This window comes from Oncorhynchus tshawytscha, linkage group LG16, assembly GCF_018296145.1.
Source record: "Oncorhynchus tshawytscha isolate Ot180627B linkage group LG16, Otsh_v2.0, whole genome shotgun sequence".
In the NCBI taxonomy this organism is placed as follows: Eukaryota; Metazoa; Chordata; class Actinopteri; order Salmoniformes; family Salmonidae; genus Oncorhynchus; species Oncorhynchus tshawytscha.
Genome location: NC_056444.1, coordinates 41,821,281 through 41,834,451, shown reverse-complemented (window position 1 = coordinate 41,834,451; position 13,171 = coordinate 41,821,281). Strand labels below are relative to the sequence as shown.

General features: G+C 41.8%; 1 protein-coding gene across 3 annotated transcripts in view; it reads left to right on the top strand.

The window, feature by feature from the left end:
• Positions 1–12,761, top strand: part of LOC112215683 (CYFIP-related Rac1 interactor B) — a 66,917-nt gene extending 54,156 nt beyond the window's left edge. For 2 of the 3 annotated variants that reach the window (XM_042299166.1, XM_024374923.2), the window contains 7 exons: positions 664–803; positions 4,466–4,543; positions 5,840–5,956; positions 6,109–6,188; positions 11,040–11,166; positions 11,260–11,330; positions 11,975–12,761. In XM_042299166.1, coding sequence (XP_042155100.1) covers positions 664–803; positions 4,466–4,543; positions 5,840–5,956; positions 6,109–6,188; positions 11,040–11,166; positions 11,260–11,330; positions 11,975–12,044 — 683 coding nt within the window. In that variant the 3' untranslated portion in view covers positions 12,045–12,761. The remainder of the gene's footprint in view (positions 1–663; positions 804–4,465; positions 4,544–5,839; positions 5,957–6,108; positions 6,189–11,039; positions 11,167–11,259; positions 11,331–11,974) is intronic. The other variant, XM_024374924.2, reaches the window with a different exon arrangement.
• The last annotated feature ends 410 nt before the right edge of the window (positions 12,762–13,171 follow it).

Genomic DNA, 13,171 nt, shown 5'->3' with positions numbered 1-13,171 from the left:
CTAACCGACTTGCCAAAACTATAGTTTGTTAACAAGGAATGTGTGGAGTGGTTGAAAAACAAGTTTTAATGACTCCAACCTAAGTGTATGTAAACTTCAGACTTCAATTGTATACAGTCGTGGCCAAAAGTTTTGAGAATGACACAAATATTAATTTCCACAAAGTTCAGTGTCTTTAGATATTTTTGTCACATGTTACTATGGAATACTGAAGTATAATTACAAGCATTTCATAAGTGTCAAAGGCTTTTATTGACAATTACATGAAGTTGATGCAAGGAGTCCATATTTGCAGTGTTGACCCTTCTTTTTCAAGACCTCTGCAATCCGTCCTGGCATGCTGTCAATTAACTTCTGGGCCTCCTTGAGGATTGACCACAAGTTGGGAGGTCTGGGGAGTTTCCTGGCCCAAAATATTGATGTTTAGTCATTAAAACGCATTTTTCTACCAATCCACACATTTCTTGTTAACAAACTATAGTTTTTGCAAGTCGGTTAGGATATCTACTTTGTACATGACACAAGTAATTTTTCCAACAATTGTTTACAGACAGATTATTTCACTTATAATTTACTGTATCACAATTCCAGTGGGTAAGAAGTTTACATCCACTAAGTTGACTGTGCCTTTACCAATACAATTTGATTTGATTTGTGTTACAGAGGCGGCGCTGCACAGCCTGCTGGGAGCCCTGACCAGCGAGACGTATGACAACCCCACGCAGAACCTGGAGCGCGAGCAGGCTCTGGCCAAGCAGTTCGCCGAGATCCTGCACTTCACACTGCGCTTCGATGAGCTCAAAGTACGTCCCATGACATCTCTGTCCTCCATTTACTCAATTTAGCCCAGAGTCCCCACATTTCCCTCATTTCATCCATCCCTTGTTGTTATCCTAAGCTATAGCTTTGTGTGGTGCTGTTGTTGGCATGGTTAAGGTGTTATTATGTACACAGTGTACATTTTCCTTCTGATAACGTGCGAGCTAACTCCCGCTGGCATAACGAGGTGTTAATACCTTGTTATTTAGGTGTTAGTGCTGTACACCATGAAGCCTCAGCCAATGAACAGATGATACAACTTGGATCCTGTTCAGGGAGGACTTGGTTTATAATACTGTAGTCTACACCAGTGGTATTTTCACCGGTGGTAACTTTTTCAGACCAATTTTTTTCAGACAGAATTTCTGGGGCTGCAATTGTTTTTGCAATAATTTCTTGTGGCCCCACCCTACCCCATCTATAATGACACAACATTAAAATGGGTACTTTTCCATTTTTACATGAACAAATTCAGTTCATTCTCATTACTAATTAAATTTTCAACTCTTATCAAAATGAAAAGAAACCAATAAATACATTTACTCAATAACATTGAATTTTTCTAATTATTTTTCTCAAATGTTATGTATTGTCCCATACAATAATCTGTACTCTTATTTATATATATAAAAAAATATAAAAAATTATTACAAAAAAAAATGTATGGGGCATTTTGGTTGACCCCATTGCAGTTCCCCCCCTGACTTTGAATACCACTCACCGGTATACACACTGCTGGAATGAATGGGAAGACGAATAGGATAGTGTAGTAGGCTGGTGCTTTTTTTACTAGCATCCCAAATGGCACCCTATGCCCTATGTGGTGCACTACTTTTGACCAGGGTCCATAGGGTTCTGGTCAAAACTAGTGCACTATAAAAGGAATAGGGTGCCATTTGGGAAGCATCGCTTGGCTAGGGCTCCCGTCTTCAACACATAGAGACATGCTTTATAGTTGATCCCGGGTAGAAACTAGAGGTCGGCCGATTAATCGGAATGGCCGATTAATTCGGGCCGATTTCAAGCTTTCATAACAATCCGTAATCGGTATTTTTGGACACCGATTTAAAAAAAAAAAAAGTTTTTTTACCTTAATTTAATCTTTATTGAACTAGGAAAGTCAGTTAAGAACACATTCTTACTTTCAATGACGGCCTAGGAACGGTGGGTTAACTGCCATGTTCAGGGGCAGAATGACAGATTTTCACCTTGTCAGCTCTGGGGACCCAATCTTGCAACCTTACAGTTAACTAGTCCAACGCTCTAACCACCTGCCTCTCATTGCACTCCACAAGGAGACTCCCTGTTACACGAATACAGTAAGCCAAGGTAAGTTGGTAGCTAGCATTAAACTTATCTTATAAAAACAATCAATCAATCATAATCACTAGTTAACTACACATGGTTGATGATATTACTAGATATTATCTAGCGTGTCCTGCGTTGCATATAATCTGACTGAGCATACAAGCATACAAGTATCTAAGTATCTGACTGAGCGGTGGTAGGCAGAAGCAGGCGCGTAAACATTCATTCAAACAGCACTTTCTTTGCGTTTTGCCAGCAGCTCTCCGTTGTGCTTCAAGCATTGTGCTGTTTATGCCTATCAACTCAAGCCTATCAACTCCCGAGATGAGGCTGGTGTAACCGAAGTGAAATGGCAAGCTAGTTAGCGCGCTAATAGCGTTTCAAACGTCACTCGCTCTGAGCCTTCTAGTAGTTGTTCCCCTTGCTCTGCATGAGTAACGCTGCTTCGATGGTGACTGTTGTCGTTGTGTTGCTGGTTCGAGCCCAGGTAGCTAGGAGAGGAACGGAAGCTATACTGTTACACTGGCAATACTAAAGTGCCTATAAGAACATCTAATAGTCAAAGGTTAATGAAATACAAATGGTATAGAGGGAAATAGTCCTATAATTCCTATAATAACTACAACCTAAAACTTCTTACCTGAGAATATTGAAGACTCATGTTAAAAGGAACCACCAGCTTTCATATGTTCATGTTCTGAGCAAGGAACTGAAACGTTAGCTTTCTTACATAGCACATATTGCACTTTTACTTTCTTCTTCAACACTTTGTGTTTGCATTATTTAAACCAAATTGAACATGTTTCATTATTTATTTGAGGCTAAATTGATTTTATTGATTTATTATATTAAGTTAAAATAAGTGTTCATTCAGTATTGTTATAATTGTCATTATTACAAATAAATACAGTTAAAAAATTGGCCGATTTAATCGGTATCGGCTTTTTTGGTCCTCCAATTATCGGTATCGGCGTTGAAAAATCATAATCGGTCGACCTCTAGTAGAAACCCACAGATTGCCTATTTGTTTGAGTCACAGACAGATCCTCCACTTACAATCGCCTGGCCAAGTAGTCTAGCAAATGTGTCAGGGAGTCCTTAATATATGGACGTCAGATATAATCAAATGAGTTTTCATCCAGCTCGCAAGGCGTCAGAGTGAAATGTACACACACACACACACACACTTCTACTCAAACTAGCATCCTGACACCCCCAGGCACTCCGTCACGATGCCCCAATTAACTAGCCCTCCTGCCTGGTACCCCCATATCCTGCATGGGCACTAAAAGCGTGAAAGTAAGGGGGTGCAAGGTGTCATGCCAGGCACCATTCATACATTTTTCACTCCCCATACGCCGATGACAGGCATTGACCTAGTTAGAACACCCACCCGCCTACCCGCCTGTCATGTTTTTAATGCCACTGACTGGTGAAATGGGCTGGCATGGCACTAGACATTGGCACTAGGTACCAATCTATTGTGGTGGGATTACCCTGCTTCTCGTGCTGGCCAGGGTTAATAGCGTGTTGCTAGGGGTAATTAGGGAGGCGTCTCAGCACATTGGAGGAGCAGGAGGTTGATGTGCTGGATGGGGCCCACTGATTGGCCAGTGGTTTATTAAAGGTAAACTCCACTCAAGGCAAGGTCTAATGATCGTCTTTGTGGAAGGAAGCAGGGCAGCCGCGCTTCTTTGTTTGCGTCGATTGCCTCTAGAGATCTAAGATGGAGTGTGTCTACTCGACAAAGTAAGATTTGAGGTTCTGTTGCCAAATCACAGAATGTCACCAATGTTCTATAGCTAATTACATAGGGGCACTAGCTACCCCTTCCCTCCCCCCTATATCAGAGTGTCACCTCATGGTCTGACCTGTGACCTCTGACCGCTATCCTCCCTTTGTCTGGTGGTCCCAGTAGTAAGGAGCACCATCTCATGTCTGTATTGTAATCGCTAACCTCCACTATCTGTATAAGAAGAGCGTCTCCAGTAGCCTCTCATCATCCTTAGTGTTGTTGACACTTCTTTCATACTTCCAAACATACTGAGCCACTGCCGCACTGCCAAAGGGAACTAAAAAGTATTTCATTCATTGACAGTTGAAAATAAACGTGTCCTATTATAAAGGACAAGCGAGGAAATATGAAGGGATATAAATAAATAGAAGATTCAACCCTATCGATGTCCTTTTCATTCCATCTCCGTCCCTAGCAATGTATCTGCCTTGTTTGCTTAAACATCCTGTCATGATGGACTATTTCAGAGAGCTGGACATCTGCTGCCGCATGGAAGTCCTGAGTTTTCTGTTTGTAATGTACATGTTAATCCATGTGTTGCAGATGACTAACCCTGCCATCCAGAATGACTTCAGCTATTACAGGAGAACTTTGAGCCGCATGCGGATCAACAATACACCGGTGAGCTGGCTACTGAACTCTAATCTGAGGGGCTGATGGTCCTTTACCCCTGAGGTTATGGCCACAGATATTTTGTGTCTGAAAATTACAGATTAAGTCAGCGTTTTTTGGACAACGAAGATGATTGTCCGTCAACAAACGCACAATATGTCAGCCTTTGTGCGTATGCAACGCGTCTGAAAATAGTTTACTTGAGCCACTGGGGACTCAAAGGGAGTTTGAGGCGCTCACTGGAGCACAGGGGGCGGAGCGGAGCGACATGCACCATATACATGATCTGAGATCAGTAGCATGTCCTCAGTCCCTCTGGGACTCACAGGCCTCAGTGGAACAGTTTGCACGTGATCTGAGAACAGTTTGGGGTCTGCACCACAGACCCTCTGGGATACACTGGTGTTAAGGGAAACCACCCAGACAGACCCTGTGCCCCAGTCCTCTTCCCGCTTCATTAAGCTCAACAGGGGGCCAAGTGTTCATCCTGCATTAACATTACAGGCTATATGGGGTCATTATGGGCTATATGATAACTATATATGTTATTATTTTGCACGCACAATCTTTCAGTGATTTGTTAAAAAAGTTTGAAATATCCAATAAATGTCGTTCCACTTCATGATTGTGTCCCACTTGTTGTTGATTCTTCACAAAAAAATACAGTTTTATATCTTTGTTTGAAGCCTGAAATGTGGCAAAAGGTCGCAAAGTTCAAGGGGGCCGAATACTTTCGCAAGGCACTGTATCTGTAGCTTTATTCCCCCTACGTGAATTTGCCATTAACAAGTGGTCCCAGACCTGTCACTGCTAGAGCCACTGCGTCTCAAATGACACAACTTTATTCCCTATAAAGTGCACTACTTTTGATCAGGGCCCATGGGGATCTGGTCAAAAGAAGTGCATTATGTAGGGAATGGAGTGCCATTTGGGACGCTGTCTATCCATAGCCAGGCACTGAAAACTTTCTCCAGCCCAGCAGTACAGAGGAGCATTACTTAATTCTCAGCGTTCAGGCACTGTCTACTGGAATCGCTCAGACATTTTATACAAAGACACAACACTTGTATTTTCCACCAGAACAGATATTAGTTCTTATTCAAATGTTATGTGACACGTCTTGACGTCCCAGAGAATTATTCATATTATTCCGCATTAGAGAATAAAGGTTCTGTCTTTAAGGCAGAAAAATCATCTCCTTACCGTTACTGAATATACAGTATTTCTCTACCAGCATCTACTTTCTCCATAATATTCCATGTTTGTAAAGTGACAACATTGATGAACTGTTCCTTGGTTTTTCAGACAGAGGGGGAGAAAGAAGTCAACAACGAGCTGGCCAATCGGATATCTCTGTTCTACGCCGATGCCACGCCCATGTTGAAGACGTTAAGCGACGGCACGACAAAGTTTGTCTCAGAGGTAAGATCCCATCGAAAGTGGTTTCACAGCTTCCTTACTTAACAACCTTAATATCTGACACATCAATTGCCCATCAATAATTGAAGTGACCAATGCAACAATGTGCTTTACTGTAGAAAAAAAACATCCCGTCTCTCTTTCTGTTGGCCTAGAATAAGAACTTGCCCATCGAGAACACGACAGACTGCTTAAGCACGATGGCGAGTGTGTGCAAAGTCATGTTGGAAACGCCGTAAGTGATCCCATCCACTTCCTCACTAAATCAAGACAATTTCAATGTCTGCAGAATCGTGGATCTGGGCCCATATTCTTAATTTCTCAGAGGAGGAGTGCTGATCTATGATCAGTTTTGCCTTTAAGATCATAAGGAAAATGGTATAAGGCAGGGATCATCAACTAGACTCAGCCACAGGCCGTTTTTTAAAAAAATTATTGAGCGGATGGTCAGGAGACCGGAACATAATTACAAAGAATTTGAATTATAATATAATATTTAACAAAAAAAATATAATTTCAAACCTTGCGTACATTTGTATACGATCACATAAACTCAAAAAAAGAAATGTCCCCTTTTCAGGACCCTGTCTTTCAAAGATAATTCGTAAAAATCCAAATAACTTCACAGATTTTCGTTGTAACGGGTTTAAACACTGTTTCCCATGCTTGTTCAATGAACCATAAACAATTAATGAACATGCACCTGTGGAACGGTCGTTAAGACACTAATAGCTTACAGACAGTAGGCAATTAAGGTCATAGTTATGAAAACATAGGACACTAAAGAGGCCTTTCTACTGACTCTGAAAAACACCAAAAGAAAGATGCCCAGGGTCCCTGCTCATCTGCGTGAACGTTGCTTTAGATATGCTGCAAGGAGGCATGAGGACTGCAGATGTGGCCAGGGCAATAAATTGCAATGTCCGTACTGTGGGGCGCAAAGACAGCGCTACAGGGAGGCAGGACGGACAGCTGATCATCCTCGCAGTGGAAGACCACGTGTAACAACACCTGCACAGGATCGGTACATCCGAACATCACACCTGCGGGACAGGTACAGGATGGCAACAACTGCCCGAGTTACACCAAGAACGCAACCCCTCCATCAGTGCTCAGACTGTCCACAATAGGCTGAGAGACGCTGGACTGAGGGCTTGTAGGCCTGTTGTAAGGCAGGTCCTCACCAGACATCACCGGCAACAACGTCGCCTATGGGCACAAACCCACCGTCGCTGGACCAGACAGGACTAGCAAAAAGTGCTCTTCACTGACAAGTCGTGGTTTTGTCTCACCAGGGGTGATGATCGGATTTGCGTTTATCGTCGATGGAATGAGCGTTACACCGAGGCCTGTACTCTGGAGCGGGATCGATTTGGAGCGTCATGGTCTGGGGCGGTGTGTCACAGCATCATCAGACTTAGCTTGTTGTCATTGCAGGCAATCTCAAAGCTGTGCGTTACAGGGAAGACATCCTCCTCCTCCCTCACGTGGTACCCTTCCTGCAGGCTCATCCTGACATGACCCTCCAGCATGACAATGCCACCAGCCATACTGCTTGTTCTATGCGTGATTTCCTAGAAGACGAAGAAGGAATGTCAGTGTTCTGCCATGGCCGGCGAAGAGCCTGGATCTCAATCCCATTAAGCACGTCTGGGACCTGTTGGATCGGAGGGTGAGGGCTAGGGCCATTCCACCTTGGTGGAAGAATGGGGTAACATCTCACAGCAAGAACTGGCAAATCTGGTGCAGTCCATGAGGAGGAGATGCACTACAGTACTTAATGCAGCTGGTGGCCATTCCAGATACTGACTGTTACTTTTGATTTTGACACCCCCCCCTTTGTTCAGAGACACGTTAGTCCATTTCTGTTAGTCACATGTCTATGGAACTTTGTTCAGTTTATGTCTCAGTTGTTGAATTTTATGTTCATACAAATATTTACACATGTTAAGTTTGCTGAAAATAAAGTGGAGCCAGGGGTTGGAACCGGTTTAGGGAACAAACGTAAAAGAACAAAACATTTTTAGGAACAGAATCAGAACAGGTAAGGAAAGTGATCCATACTGTTCTGTAACAGAACCATTCTTTTCAAAGCATGGGAACCTTTTAATAACGTTATTTTATGTTCTGGACATTTTTTTCAGTTCCACCAAAAAAACACAAAAAAGAGCCTATCAAAGCCCCTCTTAGGGGAAAGAAAAAAATAATCCCGTAACATTAAATAACATTATTAACCGGTTCCCATTGTCAAAAAGAAAATTGTTATTGCAACCTCTTTACAATAAGGAATTGAGACCCAAAAGCTCAAGTTTTAAGTGTTCATTACCAAGGATGCCGTCAGCTGAGTCCATACATTTAGAAAGTTCACAACACATCTTATACTCTTCCCTTCTTTTGGTCACCACCCTCTTGTAGTTGTCACCTCCCCAGCTATACATTTTATGACCCCACTGAGTTTCTTTATCCCCTCTGTGGTATGTCCATGGTCCTCTCTTTGTTTAGCTAGATGTCAGAATCACACCGCGTCCATCTTCATTCTGGGCCTGACTCTGCTCTTTGATCCTAGGAAATGTCCTCTTATCTGATTAGGTCAACCTTTCCAAATGATCATACAGTGGCTTGCTAAAGTATTCACTCCCTTGGCATTTTTCCTATTTTGTTGCCTTACATCCTGAAATTAAAATAGAATTTAAACATTTGGGGGGGGGGTTGTAATTATTTGATTTACACAGCATGCCTACCATTTTGAAGATGCAAAATATTTTGTGAAACAAAAAACAAAAAAACAGAACTTGAACGTGCATAACTATTCACCCCCTAAGGTCAACACTTTGTAGAGCCACTTTTTGCATTAATTACAGCTGCAAGTCTCTTGGGGTATGTCTCTATAAGCTTGGCACATCTAGCCACTGGGATTTTTGCCCATTCTTCAAGGCAAAACTGCTCCAGCTCCTTCAAGTTGGATGGGTTTCTTCTGGTGTTCTCAAGTGTTGCTTTAGCAGTATGCTTAGGGTCATTGTCCTGCTGGAAGGTGAACCGCTGTCCCAGTCTCAAATCTATGGAAGACTGAAACAGGTTTCCCTCAAGAATCCGTCATTCCTTCAATTCTGACCAGTTTCCAAGTCCCTGCTAATGAAAAACATCCCCACAGGGGATGGTGTTCTCGGGCTGATGAGAGGTGTTGGGTTTGTGCTAGACATAGCGTTTGCCTATAAGCCCTCATGTCCAAAAAGCTAAATTTTAGTCTCATCTGACCAGAGTACCTTCTTCCATATGTTTGGGGAGTCTCCCACATGCCTTTTGGCGAACACCAAACGTTTTTGCTTATTTTCTTCTGGCCACTCTTCTGTAAAGCCCAGCTCTGTGGAGTGTACGACTTAAAGTGGGCCTATGGACAGGTACTCCAATCTCCGCTGTGAAGCTTTGCATCTCTTCAGGGTTATCTTTGGTCTCTTTTTTGCCTCTCTGATTAATGCCCTCCTTGCCTGGTCTGTGAGTTTTGGTGGGCGGCCCTCTCTTGGTAGGTTTGTTGTGGTGCCATATTCTTTCAATTTTTTTAATAATGGATTTAATGGTGTTCCGTGGGATGTTCAAAGTTTCTGATATTTTTTTATAACCCTGATCTGTACTTCTCCACAACTTTGTCCTTGACCTGTTTGGAGAGCTCCTTGGTCTTCATGGTGCCGCTTGCTTGGTGGTGCCACTTGCTTGCTGGTGCCCCTTGCTTAGTGGTGTTGCAGACTCTGGGGCCTTTCAGGACAGGTGAAAATATACTGAGATTATGTGACAGATCATGTGACACTTAGATTGCACACAGTTGGACTTTATTTAACTAAATATGTGACTTCTGAAGGTAATTGGTTGCACCAGATCTTATTTCGGGGCTTCATAGCAAAGGAGGTGACTACATCTGCACACACCACTTTTCCGTTTTTATTTTTTTGAAAGAAGTAATTTTTTAAATTTCACTTCACCAATTTAGACTATTTTGTTACATTACATGAAGTACAAATAAAAATCCATTTACAGGTTGTAAGGCAACACAATAGGAAAAACGCCAAGGGGTTGAATACTTTTGCATGGCACTGTATACTATTTTTTGTCCCAAACTCCATTAATACTCACAGTAATTATTCACTAAACAGGATACAAACAAACTACAGTTTAACTTGAAATATGTTCCATTTTAACAGAATGTTAAATGTTGTACTTTTCGTTTTTCGGTTCTGTTCCCTGAACCGGTTCCAACACCTGATTCGAGCTGATTTGCTAATGTCCCCCAAAAAACTTGAGGGGCCAAATAAAATTTCCCGCCAGTTGGGGTACCCTGGTGTAGGGTGTCCATCCACTCTGCACAGAGCGGATGAAAAATGTACTTTGGTGATGAAATTTCACGTCTTTATGTTAGAAAATAAATGTTACTTAGACAAATATCATGTTCATGTTCTGAATTGTTCAGTGTTGTCTTTCTCTTACATATCATTAACATTATATCTAAAAAAAAGTTGGATTTCATAACCTAATACATCCGATAATAATCACAGAGCTCTGAGCAGCAACTTTTAGGATTTTTCATGTTGTGGTGGTCATCTGCAAAGTTGTTTTTGTGGGTTGTAAATAGCGAAATGAACATGACACGAAATGAATTTACTGTAAAAAGCTTTGAAAATGAAAGCTTGATGTACGCTCAGAAAAGAAAACAGGAATTTTGCATTAATATGAAAAGTGTACACTAAAATATGAAAATTCTACATGTCATGTCTCAAAATAGATATCTATCTTACCTTTTATATTGTTTTATGTCCTCAGTTAACCTTAATTCTCGCACAGTGTAACTGACATTATGATTTTCCTGATTTTTAACCACTTTCTTTCTCTGGCCTCCATTGATTTAGTCTCCCTAATTTTGGACATCCTACAAGGGTAAAAACTCAAATAACTTTATGATAGAGACATGAGGTTTAGACCATTAGCATATTATTTGACTCATTGGTCAAAAGATGCGTTTTTGATTGGACTCCCTATTATATGGACAGGGAAAACATTATCCCTGATCAGCAATCGCATTGCCTTTCTGTGTTTCCAGGGAGTACCGTAGCCGCTTCACCAGTGAGGAGACGGTTTCGTTCTGCCTGCGCGTCATGGTTGGCGTCATCATCCTCTATGACTATGTGCATCCTGTCGGAGCCTTCTCCAAGTCTTCCAAGATTGATGTGAGTGCAGGGTAGAGGCTCCCAGTCCCAGAGGATTGGCCACACACAAGCACAACACTGATTCATCTCAACATGGTGTTTTCTGCTTCACAGATGAAAGGGTGCATCAAGGTCCTCCGAGATCAACCGCCCAACAGCGTAGAAGGCCTTTTAAACGCTCTCAGGTAAGGCCCACCTTGTCTATAGCTGAACAATGCTTTTCTTTAACAGAGAATATGTTTTACAGAATACTGTTGCAACCTTTTTCTTCTCACACTTTAACAGACAGTAGTAGCATACTTACTATATACAGCCATATTTGGCCACTTTTCCTTCATTATTCCGTTTTTTTTTCAACACGTTAAGAGGTATTAAAATAATATGTTTGTGTTAAATGTGGAATCCCACAGTTTTAGATTATTGAAGATCAGAGAGAATTACATTTCTTTGAGCCCCGGTGCCCTGCCCTCTTCTTAAATCTAAGTGGCTCACGCTCTCGCAGCTGTTCGCAGCTGACACGGTCATTTTCGCGTTAACCACATCTGCACATCACATCATCAGGTCCTTCGGGCACGCTCAGTCACTCTCTTCCAGTCACGTGAGGTCACTCCTGGGTCAAAGCCTCCAGCCCTCTTTTCTCTTTCTTTCTGTCTTTCTGGGATTGCACATCTGTCTCTGAGGGGAGAACGCCAGACTGGAAATCAAAGTTCAGAGCTGTGATACTGTCATCAAGGCTTTCTCACACTCTCTGCAAGAGCAGTCGTGTTACGGTCACAGATCCTGGCACTGATCGCTCTGTCTGGTCTGTCTATTCATCTGTCTCTCGCAGGTACACAACCAAGCATTTGAATGACGAATCGACCAACAAGACAATCAAGAGCATGCTGCAGCAGCAGTAGGACTGAAACCCTGGTACAACCGCTCGCCTCATGCCGGTTTCGGGAGACATCGATGCCCTCTCCCAACGACGTCAGTGCACAGAATGTTTTGTTTGATTTTAAATGGAGAAAGAGCTGCACTTTTTATAATGCAAAATGCTACTGCCATTATGCACATATTTTATGTGCCAAAAAGATGTTGCTGAGATTGAAATGTTTTCGATGAAGGCCATACAACAAGATGGCAGCTATGAAAGCATTGTGGGTTCTGTTTTTTTTTTTAATGATTTGAGTTTTTCCCTGTGTAAGAGATGGAAGTGCTTTGACTTGAACATTTTAAAAAGAGAGCTATATAGAGAAATATATATTATTTTTGTTTTGATTTATTATTTAATGTTACATCTTCTGCATGACGAAATGACGTATTTCTTCTATTTAAAAAAAGTATGGTTCAAATTTTATTTGTCTGCTCAGTTGTGTTCAATGTTTTGTTCTCTGAATGGTACTTGTCCGAATTAAGATGATTAAAAACATAGTGCTGTTCATGTTTTATATTTTTTATAGGTTTTGAGTGTGATTTGAGTGTATGCCATTTTTCATAGTTGTGTTGTATTTTTAATTTGGACATTTCAAACTGCGACGTGTGCAAATCAATTTAAAGTTGTGAGTCTGTACTGTTGTTGACAGTATGTTGCCGCTGGAAAAAATAAACGGAGAACTCTTGTTTTCTACAAATGACTCTGTGCTTACCCTGCATCTTTTCTAGAAAACACCGTGGTAGTCAAATTTAGCTAGGGCAAGAAAAACATTTTCTAGACAACGAAATACACTATATATACAAAGGTATGTGGACACCCCTTCAAATTAATGGATTCGGCTATTTCAGCCACACCCGTTACTGACAGGTGTGTAAATTTGAGCACACAGCAATGCAATCTCCATAGACCAACATTCAGTAGAATGGCCTTACTGAAGAGCTCAGTGACTATAAACATGGCACCGTCATAGGATGCCACCTTTTTAACAAGTCAGATCGTCAAATGTATGCCCTGCCTAGAGCTTCCCCAGTCAACTGTAAGTGCTGTTATTGTGAAATGGAAAAGTCTAGGAGCAACAACGGCACAGCCACAAAGTGGTAGGCCACACAT